This window comes from Wasmannia auropunctata, unplaced genomic scaffold (genome assembly GCF_000956235.1).
Source record: "Wasmannia auropunctata unplaced genomic scaffold, wasmannia.A_1.0 LD334508.1, whole genome shotgun sequence".
NCBI lineage: Eukaryota > Metazoa > Arthropoda > Insecta > Hymenoptera > Formicidae > Wasmannia > Wasmannia auropunctata.
In genome coordinates, this window is record NW_012028382.1 from 1,540,033 (window position 1) to 1,561,712 (window position 21,680).

Here is a 21,680-nt window from a genome sequence, read left to right on the forward strand (position 1 = left end):
GGGTATGCGATTGTGCGTATGCGCACATAGGGTGCTCGTATACGGAAAGATAAGTACTGAAGGGATAAAAGTAGCGAAGATGAGTTTGAATTTGGTTCGCGTGGTGCGCGTGTCTCGTTAATTTTTCGCCCCGTGTCGCTGCATTGTTTGTTCGGGAGAAGGGTGTTTATTGCCCGCAGCTCGAGACGAGAACTATCGTGTCGTCTGTACGCGTTATTTACGCGAGTGTGCGAGAGAGCGAGCATGACTCTGCGCTACTAGCTGCTGTGTCACGTTTTAATGATCTCTCGATCTAACGAGCGTATGTAAGCCGCGTGCGAATCTCAAGAAGGGAACATACGGACCGATTCTTAGAATGCAATTGGATTCATTAAAAGATCGAAAAGATAGCATAGATTAATGCTATACGAAACGTGTGTATTTGTTCGACAGTTTCAATAAAAATCTATATCATTTATATACCTATGAATAAGATAAATAAGAAAATATGAGACATTGATCACAAAATTGAATTAATTTGTAAACTCACAGGGGAACTAATAGCATTTTCTATGAATAAAAAATGATATTCTTACTTAATCGCTTCTTATGTATAAATGCCTCTCTTTTCTTTTAACGAAGAAGATCATTCTATTAAAGATGGTATCGCGCGATTCAATCGATATCGAAATTGGAAGCGAGTAATGAAACCTTCTTTCCCGTAGTAGGTCGAGTATTGAAACAGGTCAGGCTCTACATTTTTGTATTTTCGCTCTCGTCGAAACGGGAGAGTCGTACGGTCGCGGATCAGCGAGCAATCATACTTGAATAGGCGCCACGCACACGAGAGGCCGGCATGCGTATCCGCGCGTACAAGCGTGGACGCACGTTGATTCGAAATCATTGTGCCATACCCTGTCGACAATCGAACCTCGACGAACCTCGAATTTCGTATGCCACCGCACGAATTTCCCCTCGAAACGGATGATTCGCGAATCAGACGGAAGGTCGATTCGTTCCTTCTCACGGAACAAAAATTCCATATAGATTCGATAAACAAGACCACTGTCGCAACAGCGCAACAATGAACGGAGAGACACGTTCTAAGGCTCTCGCGCGAATCGGCAAATTTAATTTTAGAATTTCATCCACTCGCGCGACGAATTCTTCTACTTATATCAAAACGCGTGGCCGGTAATACCCGTCTCGCTGAAATATAAAACCTTCGTGACACAATCGTAGCGAATAGAATTCTCTAAAAAGAAGCGCACGCGATAAAGAGCCAACAATATTAAATATGTCCTATTCAGAAATATGTTTCTGACAACGGCTAACTGTCCTTCATATAACATGGATATAAAAATAAAATTAAACAAGATTACCAGCATCAACGTCGGTATAAATCAGTCTAAATTTGTGAAGGCTGCATCTTAATCGATACTCTCGATATTCTTTATGTAATATTAGAGTAAACGTGCAAAAATAGAAATATACTCTTAACTGTCTTTCTATATCAATTTCTACGACTTCTTCGCACATATTTTCCGTATTGTTTTTTTTTATCGCGAAGGTATTTATTGAATATTCTTAAAAGCTAGTGCAACGCATTCAAAAATACCACAAATATACATATTTCATTTGGACACTAGTACGTTCGTAATACGAACAACCCAGTACGCGAATCCATCAAAACGCGCCATCGCCATAATTCAACCGTGTATTTCGACCATATCTCTGAGTTATTTCATGTTTCGTGCGGCTCGTAATAAAAAAATACAAAAGGGCGCAAAACCAAAAGCAAACGGATAAATTGTAACTGTTATAAAACTGGTCATTTTGTATATTTTAAAGCACGGGGAACATAAATACGTTTGTTCTTCGTATCCTGGATATTGTTGGGCGAATAATAAAACATTCTTTATACGTTATATTATTTATAAATATTATTATCCTCACGCAATTCTTTAAATATAACCACGATATTTTTGACACTAAAACTAGTTAGATGACGATTCTTCTATAAAATATTTCTCATTAAAGTATGTGCAAAGTTAGCATGAAAGATTGTAAAGTATTAATTATTTCATTTTCATGTTTTCAATCGATTTGGAAAAGCAGACGCAAATAAAATTTTTCGAAAACATTAATTTTAAATTTTTCTGCATTGCAAATTTAATAATCCTTGTTTATTCATCAGTATAAACAATTCGTGGAATTAAATAGATACAAAAGATTATAAAATTCAATAAATAATGAATTCAATACATTCGTAACTATTTTTCGCTACACCTGATAATAGCAATGATTAAAGTATGATCAAAATAACTATTTGAGTGATAAAAAATAAAATTTTAGCCTAAAAAAATCTATAAATATCAAAAGCAAAAGCTGCTTTTGTAAGCTGTACTTAATTTAAAATATCTCAATTTCAGTATATGAATTGTGAGAAACAAACTTATATGCACAACTTTTTTCAATATAAATAATTATTTTTTTAATTAAAATACAATGCTGAGAGACTTTTTTTGTGGCAAAGCCCCACATTATCATCCGTGATGTTCCAGATAGAAATAGACTCACCATTATTAATCGCAGCCAAAGCGACGGCGCCGAGCAACCATGCGACGACGCTGACGGCGGACATCTTCGTTTCCCTCGTCGCGGTTTCCTCCTCACATAATACGCGCCTTCCGTGCGTTAGAACGAGCTGGAACAAGGAAGACGCATTACATTAAACCGCGCGTGTGCGCGATGTCACAAGATATTACAAGTTCGGTCGCGCGTTTATCTTACAAAGGCGACGCTTTCGTAAACGCCTGGCTAAGTGCTGCAGCACACCGACGCTGCCGTTGTCAGAGTACTGGCGAGGAAAGCCGAGGAAACGATTGTGTTAGCGTCCCAATTTGTTACGCGTAATCTCGCACGCTCCCGTTATCATGCATCCTCTTACTGACAGCAGTGGATGCTGCACATTGCACAACGATAATTATTCGATAGAGACGCGCGTCTACAAAAATATTATGACAATGAATAACAGCGCGCAAATTGTAATCTCCAATTTTCATTTCCCTCGAGTGCTTTATAGCATAAACTCATAAACTTTCCCATAATTTTCTCTAAAATATACAATTTAATTGCAATAGCATTTTAAAGTTATTTAATTTTTCATTTCTTTAAACGTAAAGTTAGCTATATTATCGTTCTTTATTAAAAAGATAAATTTAATTGTTCCTCTACTTGATAACAAAATGCATGTTTCCTTTTTTTTGATTAGGATATATAGAACTAAAAATATTTCCTTTACTTGATACCGACATATGTACGTTTTAAAATATTTTAAAATAACAATGAATGCGTGTTTCTCTGAGATTAAGAGAAAGCCTAACATCCCTTTCCGAGAACTAAGATGACTCGTTGGTCCTAGAATTTTCCACGTCTCTATTTTTTCCGACATAAACAGAGGACCCTCCGACTGCAGCAGCAGTTCGTCGAGTCCGTTACAAGAGGTACGTCTTGTAGCACGCGACTAAGCTATAATAAGAAATTATTGTAAAATTTAACGAATAAAGTTACTTTTATGAAGTAACAATTCTCGCGAATCTTACAATATAAATATCAGAATAAAATATCATTTTATATCTATGGAAAAATCCACTCCAAATGGCTCTAAAGTCCTTAAACGAGGAAAAGCGTGGGAAACCAAGAAAACACCCTATATGGTCGCATACGATCTACTAGAAATTTTATTCGAGAATTTCCCGGAACATGCGGATGATTTTCTCGAGCGTCCGCGCTCTCTGCTCCGCGAGATGGTCCCGGGAAGCTGCTCATTCGTCACGTCGAGATAGCGTCGTCCTCGGACAGATCCGCGGAAGGCGCGACGTCCTCCTATCCTTATAACCGGTATAACCGTTAGCGAAATAGCTCGCCGTGCCTCCCTCGAGTCGCTTTCAACCGTGACATACTCCATTTATACAAATCACGCGCTGTATCTCCGTGTCAAAACGTAATCGCCGCCCCGCTTTCTTCCTCCTGTTTATTTTCGCAAATATTTCATGTAATCTACTAAAAACGCTGCAACCTGAGACTCGAGCTAGCTTTATCAGAAGAGATTGTTATTTACGGTGCAACTAAATTACAGTATAAGAAAATTTGCACAGATGTATCATTTAATCAATTTAAAGTAGATTATTCTTTAGTAGAAATTAAATTTCCAACATATATTTTCTTTATATTGTCTTAATTTTTAATTCATGTAATTATAAAAATTTTTAATGTCCATAAAGATTAAATTAAATGTTTTAAATTATATCATTTGTAATTTTCAGAGCAAGCAAAATCCGGATAATGCGATGAAATTTTAATGTTAAAAGATTATCTGTATCTTTTATCTACCACTTGGATGGATTCAATTTTAGAGCGCCAAACAAATGATTCTTTTTTTCTTTCTCTTTCATTCTTTCTTTTCACGCTAAAGCAGAGCAGTGAAAGCGAAATAGGCTACTATCGCTCTATCCATATCGTTGCTCTCGCAGCTTCCACATGAACTAGGCAACCCTTCAGTCGCACGTTTCCCGCTGGTTCTCCGCTCCTTTCATCCCGGTCTGCTTTTACTTTATGCACCGGTTGTGCGCGCGCGGACTTTATATCGTCATACACTGTATGCTTCGAAAACCTGAAATTCCGCTTTGCTACGGTTTCGCAAGACGCCACAAGCCATACGTTTCGCGCAGAATTTCGACGTACCTCCGCGCCGCGCGCACATAACTAATATGAATAATACAAAATGAATTTTTCGCGGTAGCTCCAGTTCCTAATAAAGCTACGATATCACATTACCCACGCGTTCGCATATTTTATTTTCATAATCCTACGCGATGAGCTCATGCATATTCTTTGTGCAATGAGAACATAAAAACATATACATACATATAATACCGGAAAATGTTGCCAAGATGGGTTGTCATATAAAATGCATTAATCAATATATGTATTTTAAAAAGTTATTATCGAACACTTTGCTCTGTTTTTTCTCTTCCCTCTAATAATGTATTCACATGCTATAAAATATTCTCTTTATTCACGAGAAGATTTTCATGATAATATAGAAACGGAATAGATGATACTGGAAGCACAGTGAGCCGCGTATTTCAACGAATAGCAAAGAAACGTGGGATTATCAACATTCTTGATTAGGCCACGATCGGAAATAACAGCGAGAGGAGGTAACAACTGTTGCTTCGTTTGAGCATGGACAAGACGCGCGCGCGCTCGATGCTCATAAAATATAAAATTGCATCCTGCGCATTTTTCAAGCTAAAATACTAAAGGCACTTTCGCAAATGCTCGCGATGCACCTGTACGACTAAAGCAGCAAACCGGAACACCGTGGAGTTTTCGTTTATGCGCAGTCATACGATAAGATCTTTTTATTTATATCATTTGCAATGTCCACGTTGCAGAAACGAAAGCGTACACGGCACTCACTGAGCCAGAGATAAAGATAATAACATTTTAAAGAAAATTTCCAGCGTATAAGAAAATTCACAAGAAAGAACGGAAAGAGAACATTAATTACAATGTATCAAAATGTATTATACGTTTTAAGAATAACATAAAATTTTAGAGAGAAATTGAGAATTATTGACTTTCAAAGATAGAGGTAGAAAATATTCTTTTGCAAAGTACAATTTTTCGCATCAGTAATAAATGGTATCTCCAATATTCACTTATTAGTGGACATTAATTGTAAAGAGAATTGTTTGAATCACTGGGTAGAATAGCGATATAGGTCATTGAAAATAAACATTCTTTTGTATACTATCTTTCTCGTGCAAAGGATAATTAGTTTTAAATTCCACTCAACTGATCATTCGCAACGTGGTATAGTTAATCCTTCGGAAACACAAGCCGATCGTCGCCATTGCACGGTTATACGGTACACAACAATGGTATCGAACAATAGGATTATACGTATTAGATGCGCGTAACTTTACGAATTTCACCGCGCGAGATCGGAATCTCATTTTCATAATTTATAACAAAAAGTTAAATTAGTCCCATCCCCACTCTTTTTCCAATTCGGTCAACAGCCCTACGAATTCGGTGTAATCTGCCGAAGCGTTTATCGAGCGAATGTGCGCGGTAAACGACGGAACGGTCGTGATACTCGTAATTAGTGCGTCGCCGAAACGTTATTTTTCAAGCACTTTTCGGAGCGAGACAGCTCGTATCTCGTCGGGACGATCCAGCTTCGCGTTCGCTTTCGCGAGACTCATCAGACAGGCCCTTTAACGTTTATTTACACGGCTCAAACACATTTTTCACTCTTCGCATGGCCTGTGGTATGCGGACGCGCGGGAAACGTTATTGGCCGCCACGTAACCCGGCATCCACCACAACCATTAACATCATTCCTGCTATGAGCAATAACGACAGCGGGATCGCTATCGTTTCGTTCGGCCGCACGAGATGTTGATCGATCGATCATTCGTGAATGCTGGCGAGGCCAAACGGAGGCGCAGGATACCGATCTCGCGACAAACTAGCAGGCAGCCGGTAATAACTCAATGTAAATGCGCGTAAGTGCTATTAATAAGACCTGAAGGGAAGCACGGCCGAGTATCGTGAATGTATGATTGAATAACATAGCGCGCGCACGAGATACGAATGTATTACGCGAAAGCGCATTTTGCGGGGATTATCTGATGTACGTTGATGGACTGGAGTGTGTAAAGACCCACGGAGTGGTGGTGGGGTAGAAATGTATGCGATCGTAACGGGAAGATCTGGTAGCGCAGAAGAACAGTCGTTTCGCGAAAAGCGTACATCGCGAAAGTAGAAACGCTCGTTACGTGCGTTTCAGTTCGGATCGCTCCCGAGTAATGCCGTGGCGTAATTTCGGCAGCCCGGCTCGCCGCCGCGCCGCGCTGAAACGAAATGGCCGGGTGTTTATTCATGCAAAGCCAACATACTCCGAAACAACTCACCACATCTCTGTGCCACGTAAATGAGGTACTCGGATACGTCCGGGTACCTCGTTGTTTGCTATCTTACGAGCGTCTGCGGATGCTTATAAAATGGGGATAATTAACGCAGCGTCTAGAGATAACGGGCGCACCAATTTGCGGTTATCTCGGCCCTTTTGTCTTAGGCGTTGCGCCGCACCTTTCTAGGCACTAAAAACGTATTAAGATAACGCTACGTCATATGAAGATTCACGCAACTTCTCACATAACTTCAGAAAAACGCAATACGCAATTTTTGGAAACGTTCCCGCACCGTAAACTTGTACAGTGCAATAAATACTGCTAAAATTATTAGCCACAATAGCTTCTGTTTTTTTTTTTCAGGAATGATTAAAACGTACACACTCGTTTTTTTTTCCAATTTCGGTATATTTTATGGGCAATGAAATTCGCAAGGAATATAATATTCTCGCGGCTATTGTTAATCGCACTGTTTTCATATATTTCTCATTTATTTCAAATTATATTTTTACGATTCTAACCCAATTTTATATTATTTTCAACACAAAATAACTCTGTATTTTTCATGAGAGATATTACGTTCATAATTCTGTTGCAACACGCGTATATTATTCATTACAGAATGGTACATCATTTCACGCGAATAAATCGAAATTACTTACTTGAAGTTAATGGAATTATGACCGCGCGTTCGATCGATGTAATTAGCTGCAACCAATATTTGATGAGTCTAAGGTACATACTCCGCGCGAGCTGACAACTAAATATCGCATTGGAGCTTTTGACGCTGCAATGCGACGAAAAACAAAGGAAAGCTCGGCAGTATATTGAGCATCGTGTAGCAGAATATTTAATAGACCAATTGATGCATTATTATAATTTCCAACTAAATAAATGTATCAAACAAATAATATTATACGTAACACAAAATAATATAGAGTTACTATTAGTACTACAATTATAGAGTAGATAAATATCATGTCAAAAATATCATGTGAATCAATCATTTCATCATGTAAATTTAAAAAGACTGACAGTAAATTATATCGGAGTTTACATACTTATACATATTTTATTGAACCCCACAACGTTTAAAATAAGTCCATGTCATTTTAAAAGAAAACATCGTACATGTGACGTTTCACATAAGTATTTAATATTATGTATCGAGAGAATTGTATAGCTCTTTACAAAATTGCGAGTTATGATTTCGCTTACCTATCGTCAATCGTCAAGAATCGTTCTACTTCGACATCTCGTCGGCAGAAGCACGTCAAGTGACGCTCGCTAACTTCCCCTTTTTCTACCTGTCTCTAGCTTCCAAACGATGAATTTTAACCCCTCACGCAATTACACCATTTGTCACTCGCGAAGGTGCATTCGTAATCAAAGTGCCGCTGTTAAAATCGTCACGATCACTAACCAAGCCAGCCGCAGCGCGACCCGAGAAGAAGCTCGTTCATGACGACGAGAACGGGCTCGGGAAGCTCCTGACTCGTGACGCGTCGCACAAAACTGTCACACGGATATTACGAACACAACATACGATCTGCTAACGGCAATCACGCCTCCCGTATCTCCCTTTCACCTTTCACCGCTCTGCTGCTACTGCTCTTGTTCCCGACGCAGCTAATTAATCCCGAATACGAGACGCGCGTGATAATGGGAATCCCGTGGGCGAGTTTTAATTAAAACTCGGGCCCCCTAGCCCCCGTCGCTTGCATAGAGTACTTGACCTTCCTCGCGGCAGACTTAATTGAATCCTCGTCGGTGGCGAGACGCGACGGTTACGCGTATATGCGTAGCTCGCTAAGCGCGCTCGCATGTTCACTGTTATCGCAGATATGCATGCCGTAACATGGATATCCCGTTGATCCGACAGTGCGTTTATATCGCGATGGATCGTGGTGTCAGCTGATCCACCAAAGCCTTCTGTCAGCCGGTCTGACCACCGCGAGCCGCTATCACTGTGAGTCCCGTGGCGGTACAGTCTATCGCGCGACTACTGTATCGCGTCTGCCGCTACTGGGTCCTCCGCTACTGTCTCCTTCGTTACGATCCGTCACTACTTCCGTCACAGTCGCGCGCGAGACTGTGTGGTCCGTGTGTGTCTCTCTCTCTCTCTCTCTCTCTCACTACTACAATATCCTATTTTACTGTCTCCTCGTACTGTCCGCACTCCTTCCTGACAATTCGGAAACGCTCGTCGATATCTCCCGTATCTCACGACACTTGACCCGCGACCGATTGGTCGAATCGCCTCTCGAATATGTCACTATTCACCCTCGGCAGCCGCCACCGTCCCGGCGGCTGACACTCGCGCGGACTTGGCGCGAACACTCGAGCGTACGAGCGAGAGCACGTCGCGTTTAATTGCGCCCGCGTTATCAATTATCATCGATGGATGGTAATTAGCCGAGACGAGTACGAGCGTGATTCACTCATAGTCGCGCGACTAGTCCCCGCCGTTCACTGAAATCGCGCAAGAGTGCCCGCACGCAGGGGATGCGCGCGCGTGCGTGCGTGCGTATGAATGTGTGTGCTTGTACGTGTGTGCGCGCCTGTTGGAGCCAGGTCCGACCCTGGCGCGATGCGATGGAGAACTGACGTCCTGACGGGCTGCAGCGCCCCGACGACGGGCGTCCGGTGAACCATCCGCCGTGAAGCGAGCGGCGGGAGATCCGCCACCCCCATTCAACCCCTCCTCGTATCCGACACCCTTGTCCCCGCCACCCGCACGCCACAGCGGCATGGGGGCCACGGGGTGCTCCGCTTTTGCCCATACCACCTTGTCGTCGAGAGGGCACCGTCGTACGCGCCGCCACGCGAAATTGCGCACGAAAATTTTCAAAATACCATTCGTGCTATCGAAAACGAGTTTTTCGGAACAGCGTGGGCTTTGATGAAAAAAGAATTTACCGAGAGATTCGGGAGAGGCATTTCAAAAAAAGCTGCCTACAAGTGTTTGGATCCTGTATATTAATCCTAATGTAATTATTACGTTTTATACTCTATCTCTCGATATTAAATTGTTCAAATAAATATAATAAAGTTGTATAAGAATATAATTAAATAATACAAATCATACTAAATTATTAAAATTATTTTAAATGGATAAAATAAGTAAATTTATCTGTAAATTTAATTATATTAAGGACCTTTCTTCCGCGTAGAAACATTTGAAAATATTGTACAATAAACAGAAATGAAGGCAAAGTACATATGCGGAATATATACTCGAAATGCCGTCATAATTAAATTAAAAAAGTAACCCAGTATGACTCTCGTAAGCAATCGATCGACGCTACAAATACTACGGTAGAAATAGGACGTACGGAATTGAATTTCTTTGATTATTTCTGTTTAGACATCTTTCACGATACTTCGCGATATATATTTTCTGCACTTTCTTCGCGTGTAAAAATTTTAGAGCCATCTAAAAGGTGTTACGAAATTCTATGTTAATTGTACACTTTATACGTTACAATATACTTATATTAATTTATATAAAATATGTTAGATTCGCTGGGCGCTTTTAAAAGTGACGAATAGGCAATCTAAAGGCACGAAAGAGGAATAGGTTCACGTAATTTCTTAATCAATATGGCCTAAATCATTCTTATGACAGAATAAGGTTCGCGTTCTGAGCTGCGTGTTTTCCAAGACTTGCATGCATTTGTGAACGTCACGTGATTTGCAGAGGCCATGTAATAGACGGCTTTACATCATTCCGAATTGGATACAGTACGAAAAGTAAAATCCTGACTCTCAATCCGCGAGGGCATTGCTCTATTCCTCGACTATTGCAAAATGTGTTTTATTCTAGATACGCTTAGAAAGAACGTGCCAACAAACACTGATTCTCATCAACGAAGCATTATCGACGAAAAATTGCTCAAATCCATTATTCCATAACGCTCTTCCGTATATCTACTACACATTTGATACGATAACGGTATCGTATAATATTTAGGTCATCGTAACGTAAAATAACTATCAAAAAAGAGCCTATTTAGAAATTTTAAAATAGCATCTTATAAAAGCAAAAAAAAAGCTTGCATATTATACACACACACACATCATTTATAATGTAATTTTAATTTTACGTTGTCGAACGCACACGAATAAAAGCAACTCGGCGTTTGCCTGTCGCTTTGCAGTCTTTACGCTCTAAGCTGTATTATTAATTAAAGGAATTAACTTCGCCATATATGGCGCGACCCATGCTCGAGGAAAGGAAGGTCGAACGCTTATATCATAGTCTAATTTCCAATTAAGGCGTTATTAATACCGGCGCCAGTAAGCGTTATACCTCGTAGATTATATTACAATTTACATTTCGCCTATAAAAGACCTGTTATTACGTTTAAATTTCTTATTTTAATTTGTACTATAGAATCAATATTATACAGACAAAATTAATCAAAAATGACATGCAGCATTTAAAAAACAATAGTTTAAAAATTATAAAAACGACTCTGTATTATATGGCTTATAAAAAAAATACAATAAAATTTACTTTGGTTAATTTCAAATAATAATTTTAATTAATTTAATGTAATTTAATTAAGAACCTAGTTATAAAGATAATTAAAGCAATATTTTAAAAAGTGGTAAAAGCATAGCCTCCAATCGATTTTCGCCCAAGAAAAAATTAATTTTGAATTTATAAATGTTCTTTAATATATTAATAGAAAGTAATACGATTTTTTCCTCTACGTATCAATTTTAACAGCTGAATAATTGAAGTATATTATTCAATAAGTACTGTATTAGTAAATTTCAATATGTTAAATTTCAACGTATATACCATGGTTTGAATATTAACTCAGACTATGTGTTTTACTAAATATTATACATCCAATATCCGTAATATAGAATTGCATGAAAAGCGTGTATAATTGCATAAAAAAGTAATCACGCAGTAATCATGCATATGAGAGAACGAGTGTCTATTAAAATTCAATGTACATCTTTTTTCGAATGAGAGCAGCTCGAAGCAAATAACAATTATTTAGTTGAAATAATATATTTTTCTCGTTTTTAGATGTGAAAGTAATTGCTCGTCTATAAGAGTGATGAATGCTTTTAAAGACCTGACATAAAAATTTATGACTATACTTATGATTAGTGACTATCAATATGTCGTTTAAAAAAGCTATGAGAATAACGTTAAAAAATGAATATGTCCTGATTGGATTGCTTTAAAATTGAAATTGGGATTTATAAAACCTTGTAGATTTCTGTACGTTATTTTTACCGATTTACATCATGGATAAGACATACGCGGACACGGATGTTTCGCGCCGCAACCTTCGGGACCGTAGAAAGGTGTGAGGGACAGAGGCAGGTAGGTAGGTCGTTTCACACAGCAGCGCCTCGCTTAATTACTAGTTACTAGTAACAGGAGTTAGAAGCGTTTAGCTCACAGTTCACGCCATCCAACAAAAGCTTATAATGTTACGAACTATTCCCATTGCTACCCTAGATTCAACAACGAGGCTTCACCCGGTATCCGGATTCGTATTACTTCGGAATCATATCAAATACGGAAACGAGTCCGCGAGTTCGCGAACTGCAGTTGGCTCGGTTTACAATATAATTAATCTCGTGACTGGCCGATATGAGTTTAGCGAGCTAAATATAATATCGGTATCTGTAACATATTATCCACATAATGTGAGAAAAGCTCATATTTTATATAACACAAAATGAACGATATTAACAAAGCTTCAGTGATCCAATTTCGCATTGAACCTGATTTAAAAATTAAGATGACGTAACACGCAAATTCAATTAAGGAAAAATGATGTATTTTCAAATTTCAATTGTTTCTTCCAAACAATGCAATTGATTAATACAATTCATTGCATACCTACTGCTGCACAACTTTACTCTCGCTAGTGTGGTCATTTTCGAATTGTAACTATAAATCTCGCATTTCTTGAATCACCGACGGAAAATTCATGGACAATAAATCGGAGTTTCGACAACGTGATTCAACGATACCGAAAACAAACGCCCAGGCGCAAATCACAGCTACGTTGTTAAAAATCCTTCGTCCGTAGTATTCGCGAGATCGATTTACCAAACACCGTTTGGAAGAACTTTGCAGCTTTGACATTTGCCCGACGAATGAAACTAATCAAACATTCCATCCGATACACTGCACACCAGTCACACTATCCATAACCATTTTGTTTCCCTCAAATCATCTCGATTAAACTGACTACACATGTGCGATTTCCCTTAAAAGAAAGATATAAACTCTATTCAAAATTTGAAAATGATACGTAATATTTTAACAGTTCAATATTATTGCAGTTTTTCCCTTTAGAGAGTGTATAAATATATATAAAATATTATATATAAAATTAGTATATAAGATTAGTATATAAAAAAATTATATTTTTTTATATACTAATCTTAAAAAAAGTTGTATATATAAGTGAAAGTAGCATTAGGATATATTTTTCTATGTGAAATAAAATAAGCTAGAGGCTAAGATTAGCGTACAAGTGCGTAAAAGTATTAAGAAGCAGCGAGTAAATTCTCCGCATTCTGCGTCAGCTTCGTCAGGGTCGAAAAAGTGGCTTATGTAAGCAAGAGTGGCAATTTGGGCAGCGGACATCCCTTGTCGCCTTTGGCGAGGCTTCCGGGCTGAGCATCCCGTGCCGCTGAACACAGCGTTCTCGGTCGGCTGTATCCACACGCGTGCTAGTTACATTGGGCTTTGCGCCGATGCGTACATGTAGATCGAAGGGAATGGCGATACTACGTACACTAGGATGGTTAGACCTGGTCGGCGTCCGTTAGCCGTAGCCCATACACACGCAGATTGGATCGGACATTGCACGCCGTGCAGCTCAGCTTCTGAACAGGGAAACTGCGTCCGCCGCAGCTATATACCTATCCAATAGGATACGGACTAACGCAACCGCGCGTACATTTAGGTTATCGAGTTGTAATGTTCGATACGAGAAAGGCAATCCGGACACCGTTGTCCCGACGAGATTCTAAAATCTACGTAAATTTCGGTAGATGCAAGTAGATCTGCACGATCGTCCGACGCGCCCGCGTCACGTGAGATTCCGAGTTTCGACAAAAGCGACGGATGTTTAACGCCGGATCATCCGCCGCCGTGTAGCCGGATAACACGCGCGATAATAGATAAGCAACAGACGGAAACGCGGTGCCGTTTACGCAAAGCCGAGGAGAACTTTACAGCGAGTTCGCACTTACAATTAGATCGAACGAACTTGTATATAGCTACGCTTGCGGTCGACCGTTAATTTCGCGGTTCCAAGAGACAGCTTCGCACGGGGAAGTCTCGGAACTGAATGTCGAAACGAATTCCAAAGACGCGCGCAGTCCGTCGCGCACGCAGTCCATTCGTCTACGAAATCGGTTTCTTCGCACTGTCGTAAATGGTTAATGGCTCCACGTAATTTAATTGCGACTCGGCACGAAGCCGAGGGGATAAAGTACTCGCGCCGTGTTCTCGGAACGATCCGGCATTTCGCTCACTAATCCAGTGCACGTTGTACGCACGCTTGTGCCACGGACGGTCGCGGCGGATGAAGGCAGAGACGAAGGCAGAAGCGTCGCGTACACGGTGCCAAGAAGTGCAGATTTGCTATTTCCGCGAACATTCCCTCCGACTCGCGGTAGCGTAACCGATGTACGACCCTTTAACGGGTAACAAGACCGCCAACAGCGGCTTCATTTGCATTTATTTCTAGCAGACTTAACGTCGACTGCGCGATACGAAAGGAACGAGCGGCCGCGCGTAATTTCCAACAACAAATATACACCCTCAAGGTTCGCTGCCGGTGAAATCCAACCCAATCAAAATGAGAAGCATAAGCTGTTACCCTTGTCTAGAAATACCATATGTCGGCAGAGTTATAGAAGTTAATTTTTCGTAACTATATCCAACATCTCACTTTTTGTTCGTTTATCAAGATGAAAATGCATTTAAAAAAATCAATTTAAAAAGTTATTTCTCAGTTTTTATAATCAAATTAAATAAGACTAGTAGTAGCAATACTGGAAAAAGTGCTGTTTTCAAAACAGAACAAAACATTTAAAAATATACAACGCAAATTGTTTTTTCTCTTTCAACGTGGTCTCTATTCATTCAAAAAATTTTATATATGTGCAGTTTTAAAATATTTTGCATGGGTGTACCAGTAATTTTCACTTCAAATTACGGGATATTTTTTTAAATTTACTGTAAAACTGTTTTATTTTCTGTTTTAATTTTGGTATAAATTTTCAGATTTACATTCAAGTCCGGCATGCGCAAAAATTGCAAGTGAACCAATAGAAAAAAGAAATATTGGTAACGAGAAAACGTCAGTGTAGAAAAAATATCGGCAAACCTTCATGAACAAAAAGAACATATAGATCGAGATATACTTTCTCGATACGTTTTATCGCTTCTCATTCTATTCCGTGAGAAATAGCACCGTAAGATTCTCGGTAATTGCGCGCAATTCTTCCGTTCTGCTGTTCGGCTTCATCGTACATTCTAATGAAGGCATCAACCTTCGGTGAGAACAAACGGTTTCGCATCCTTTTCAAACGGCGGCAGCACCTCAACCCACCGTTCGTCGACCTGAATTCACGAACGCCCTCCTCCGACCGAGATCGGTTTAAGTGAAAGAAGAAGCGCCGGAATTACGTAGGATAGGTGCAGTAACGCGAATCGCCGTCCTCCCGACCCCAAGATCGAGCATCGTGGATTTCAATTTCTCACGGAAAGAAGCGTGGAAGCCCCGCCATTAAACGGAGGTAGGAAGCCCGAGAGCGCGGCGCAATTCGTGGACGACGACTAGTTGCTTCCCTTCCATTATCCTTCACCTTCGATTTCCGTTAAACTACGGAAAGTGTGCGCGCCATTGGTCGTCGTCACTCAGCTCGTCGGAAAAATCGATAGCTTAATGCGACTTTATCGTCACCGGGCAGCGTTACCGGGTGCGCTCGCCCGGCACCCTGTGTGTTGCTGTGAATTTCGCGACGCGGAATAGAGGGTTACGTTACGGCGCGCTCGTGTTGTTAAGGATCCTCGAAAATTACAAAAGGAGCAACCACGATTCCAATAAACGCTCGCGTGGTCGCCTCTCGGTGACGTTTTCACGAATTTCGTCGTCAACGTTGCTCGCTGTAGCGAAATGCTCATACGCTCAAGAAATTCTTCTCAAATGGAGAGCAAACACTGTGAAAATATAAGATTTTCGTCGCTAGTAATATAAAATAAAAGTTTTCTGCTTCTGTTATCACGAATATAATCTCAAATGTGAAATTCAATTACGTACGAAATATCTCCGTATAAATTTCATACCTAGAGATTTTGAACGAAATTTCTTCGATAGCTGAATTATCTTCAATGACGAGATCGCGCTAATTTGAGAATTGGATTCAAAATTAGCGAGCCGACTGCGCGGTGCGTGTGACGGATAACGCCATAAATTTCGTCATATACGGATATGCGCTTTCGGGAGGAGAATGTTGGATATATACGCGGGACGAAGCGCGGAAGCACGCGGTTCTAGTCGTCGGTGGAACCACGCGATGACCGGTTGTCACCTGCCGCCACGGCAATTGTCAGCTTATGCGGAACGAGCTGGTATTGCAGTGCGCGCGAGCTGCGCTCCACAAGCCACTCTAATAAACACGTCGTAAACCGGCGTATTATACACGTATACTAGGGTGCCAACGACACGGTAGAACGCGGCGCATTAACAAACGTGATAATCCATCTCTGTGACCAATAAAGGTGGATAACTTCCTGAGAATTAAATCGATACTATAATTTAATAATCAAAATTATTTTTCTATACATAAAAAATTTATTGTCTTAAAACTAAAATACAATAAAATTTCTGTTGATATCATTCTGTTGACTGAACATTTTATTATCCGTTTAATAGTGTTATTTTTCTTTTATTTAAGGAACGAAAGGATTTTCACGTTAATTTATAAAAATGTGTACACGATATACACTTTAAATTCCAGTACTAATAATCCAATTCCACAAAGTAGAAATATTATACATGCAACTAATGTGATTAGTTGAAATGTAGACTAAAGAGACTATTGAAAGATTTAAGAACGAAAATGCACATATCCATTACAAAGATTTATTAGAAACAAACAAGAAGCGGACAAGTAAGAAAATAAAATTAACGCACTATAGTTTCAAACATTCACGAGAGACTCCCACGACGAAACGTAAAAAAATAATAAAAGCTAAAACTAAACTATTTTTATTTTTTGATACGCACAAGTTGCAGCAACAAGATGACACGTAGTCATCTCGGATTAAATTTGGATTTTTTTTTAACATTTCTTTCTTCCTTTAGCAGAAGCGACATTACAAGCAATTGCGACTTAGCGCGGTCAACCATAATCATTAGCCGTCGTCCGGACGAGGGGATTGGAACCACCGTTTGAAACTAACGAGTGTCGTGCTCTAACCGCCGTTTGCTCGCTCATAGAAACGACTCGGAACACCGAGAGGGCGGAAGGAGACGGGCGGAATTGCGAGGGGGTGGACTGGCAGAGATACGGGAGTTTAAATAACTCCAGTACCGGTGGAGATAAGGAAGCCGGGCCAAGCGAACGGAGCGAGAGAGAGAGAGAGGGAGGGGGGAGAGGGAGAAAGGGAAGTTGTAGGGTGTGCGAAGTTAGCGTGTTCGTAAGCACTATTGTTTCGCTTATTGCACCAATCGCTTTGGATTTCAGCATAAGCGTCTGCTTTTCTCCCCCTGTTACTACTTCCCTTTTCCCTGCATCACAACTATACGCCACCGCTTTCTTAACCCTTCGTTATGCACGAGACGGTGTATCGAGAATCGAAACGGAAACTGCATTTAAACTCGACCGCCCGCCGAACTAGTGTTCCGCCCTTTGATTTAGGGGAGAAGTCGCCGCTCGCCCATGTTCCCCTCTGTCTAGCTTTCCCCTTCGTTCATACCACGAGAGAGCATTTAAACAAATGGGGAACCAATTGTACTGCATACATGCATTATAAAAGCGTAATATTAACAAAGAAAATCATAAGCTAATCATATGTACAGCTAGTAATATCGAAGGAGATTTAAAAAAAAATCAAGCATTGAAACTTTCCGCTTTATAAGGAAAGTGATCATCACTTTTTCAATCATCATCGCGCGATTCTAGTAATATCAGCGTTTTTCTATTTAATTCTGCAATTTACAAAGTGGAGGCAAATATTATGCATATCGTCTCTTTCAATGAAAGCGATTAAAAATCGCACGAATTCAATGCACGTACTATAGATAAGCTCACAGGCAGCGATCATTTTGCGCGCGCTCATTATCGTACAATCGAAAACAACGCAAATGAATAGCAGTAGCATCTGGATGCCATTGAAAAAAAATGTACTATCGCGTAGCGCATTGGCAAATATGTATGCATCGACAGAGGCAAGCGGCGTGGCGACATTTAATTAGCGGCGGACACTTTACAGCGCTGCAGCGCCTGCAAATCTATCGAACGTTAGCGGCCGGATATCCGATATATCGCAGCGGACGCACCGCAGAGCTGTGCACTACCTCGCACTCGCGCACGAAACCGCAGTAACGTTGCATCGACCGTACCTTGCATCATATGCATGTACGTGTGCATATGTACGTGTATCCGCGATTTGCCCAAAACGCGGATCACTCGTTTTCTCTAGCAAGCGGGAATCCAACGGCGTGCGTTACGTTACGCATTTCGATATCCATTGATCTCGCGGCACGCTTGTTTCAACGGCCGGCACTTAGAGCCCCATCGAATTTAATTCGCGCAGCATTATCGGGCGAATGCGTTTCGCGGCAAAGAGACGAGATGATTAATGGAAGATAAAGCGCGAAAGCATGCTCAATGCGCCGCGACTTGCTGATAGCATAATCGGCGATATACGTCAATATGATCGTAAATGCGTGATGGATATACAACGACGATAAATAAGCGAGAGACCGGTGTGAGTCTAAATTCAAAAATATCCAAGATTTTTTAATTGTGTGCAATCTGTAATGTATTCAATGAACTTAATGTACAAATTCTCGAATTAGAATCTGACCAAACTGTGTGCCTTCTATTTTTTTCATTAAATCACATGTTAATTATTTTTTTTAATTAAAAATTAATTTAATTAGAATAAAAAATAAACTTGTCTCGAGATATCAATGGCGATCTTCCTTCTTCTTTTTCTTCCAGAGAGAAATTTTTAAGAAAGAATATTCAATTGAGTCTTTAGAAGGAAATTGAGACTTAAAGGACTTGCTGAGTTGTAGCGTAATAATACTGTAACTATAGCTGTAAGCAATTATTATGTTTCTCTTATCCTAGTTCTACGGAGAACTTCTTTGAAAATTTATTAAAAATATCATATAATCCCCAACATAATATTCGATTATATTAATGAAAAAGAGGAAATATTCTAAAAATAGAAGTAATAGCAACTTTTATAAAATAGCAGTATAAATATATCTTTAATTATAGCATATTACTTATAATTTTGTAACATTTTCTCCTAAATAGAAATAGATATTTTTTTAAACATCTATTTAATTTTTTATTTTTAAAACGTTAAAAATTAATTTGCGATTAATATCAAATAATAAATTTTTACGAAATTTCTTCGGACATAAAATTTTGCGTAAAAACTTTGATAGAGAAAACACTAATAAATGTATGACACTCCTGTATCCAAATTTGTTTCTATTCAACACATCAACATGAGTTATTCGCATAAATCATTAAGAATAAGATATTTCGCTCAAATGTCGACGAGAAAATAGGGGGATGCCGTGCGACGGACAGCGGAAAGTGATGCTGAAAGTTCGACGGAGTGAGAAAACAGTCGTTAAAGCCAAAGGGAAGTGAGCTTCTTACATCCAGTCGGCAAAGGAAGACGAGGAAGGAAAGACGATGGCAAAAGGATGCGAGAAAGGAGTTATCAACTTCGATTTTCTGATTTCTTTGCACGCAATCGCTTTCTATCACATAGTGACCGGCCTGATATGACAAATCGTCGCTATTCCACGAAGTAGAAATTTTCATCAAACACAAACGCAAAGCCAACCCGAGACCGCTGCGTTATTTACAGCGGGCGCAACTATAAAAAAAGGGAAAGGAAAGGGTAACGCTCGTTTTCCTGTCGAAATAGGCCCCCGCCATAATCGAGGACAAAATTTACGAAAGGTCAGCGATTGCGAAGACGCTGATATATATCTACGAGTATTAGCACTTCAGGGAGTCCGTATAGTACCGTACGTTACGGGGAGACCTTTTGAGGCTCGCCTTTCGTGTCTAATACGATGGCGGTATATTATCGCGCCGAGTGAGTCATACATTTTCCACAGCAATGATTCATAACGGTGTAAATTTCAATTCCAGATTCTGGAGCCTTTCCCCTCGCGAGACAACGTATACGCGCCGGCGATCTTGTGAAATTAAAATGGTTCTTCAAAGAAATCGTTTGAAATTGTCTTTGTCGCGAATTGCAATTCTGTGAGTGGCTATCGGAATGGAATAACTGATCAAGCGATAACGTAAGAAAACTCAAATTATTTATTATGTTAAAAAATAATATTTTTTTCTACCTGAAAAATTCGTCTCATAATTTAGTCGACATTGTGACCGTCGGATGTCCAGTAATGCGCTACGCGATTAACATACGTAAACGAGCGTCACGTAACTAATTTTACGGCAAAAGGAACACGACACTGTGCAGCACTAAAGCAGCAACTACTGCCACGCAGTATACACGAAGTTTCCAACGCAACCTCTCCTCACCGAGACCAACGAAACGGTAATACGACTTCAGAGCGCGAGGAAAAAAAACGCAATGCGACACTCGCGGGTCCACCGGCGGTTCGGTTGTTATGCTCGCGTAATGACGTTTAATTAAGGTAAAAGCAGAGCTTTGAAGAAAAAAATTACTGAATTTCCATCTGTAAATGGAGACGTGATCTTATTGGAAATAGAAACGATGATATTGCATTTACCTATGAAATCTTTCGGTAGAAGAAATACTAAATATTTCTATAAAATAATTAATTAAGGTTTTTTAACCAATGGAAATACTATTTTTTAAATGCACGAATATTAAATTAAATTTATTTTTATAATATGTAATTTGAAAATTATATACAGATGGAAGAATTTTAGTAATCCACTTTTACAAGTCAATATTTATTAGTCTATAAATAAAATAAAATATTTCAAATTTTCTCAAATAATAGTCTTGTAAAAATATCGACTCAATTCATCTTCAATTTTTAGATTAAATAAAATCGGACTGCACTTTATTACGCGGTACGGAAAAATTTTCTATGACGAAGCTGTCATACCAGCTGTGTCTTTATCAAAATTATTTATGGTTATTGAAAGCTACAACATCATTGGCATTAATGTACAAACAAAAGCGCGGAAGATTAAAGTTCATTATTCATCACCGCGCAGCCAACGATGGCACATATTATCGTTAATCATGAACAAATATCGACAGAATTTTTTAGAGACAATTACATTTAACGAACAGGCACAAATATCATTATAAATAAACGCACATGATATGGGAGAAAGAATCTTTTAGCTGGTCTTTGTTTCGATTTTTACAAATGACATTATTAATTTTCACATACATTATAATTAAAATTTTTTGATTTATGGAATTACAATCAGAAGCTTATT

The 21,680-nt window shown here is 39.5% G+C and overlaps 1 protein-coding gene across 4 annotated transcripts in view; it reads right to left on the reverse strand.

Annotated features, from left to right (window-relative positions):
• LOC105458551 (lachesin-like) overlaps window positions 1–21,680 on the reverse strand; it is a 280,519-nt gene that overhangs the window by 234,640 nt on the left and 24,199 nt on the right. For 2 of the 4 annotated variants that reach the window (XM_011703949.1, XM_011703946.1), the window contains exons 1-2: window positions 8,187–9,514; window positions 2,560–2,686 (exon numbers count right to left, since the gene is read on the reverse strand). In XM_011703949.1, coding sequence (XP_011702251.1) covers window positions 2,560–2,623 — 64 coding nt within the window. In that variant the 5' untranslated portion in view covers window positions 2,624–2,686; window positions 8,187–9,514. Of the gene's footprint in view, window positions 1–2,559; window positions 2,687–2,772; window positions 2,839–8,186; window positions 9,515–21,680 lie in introns of those variants that run through there. The other 2 variants (XM_011703948.1, XM_011703947.1) reach the window with 2 other exon arrangements.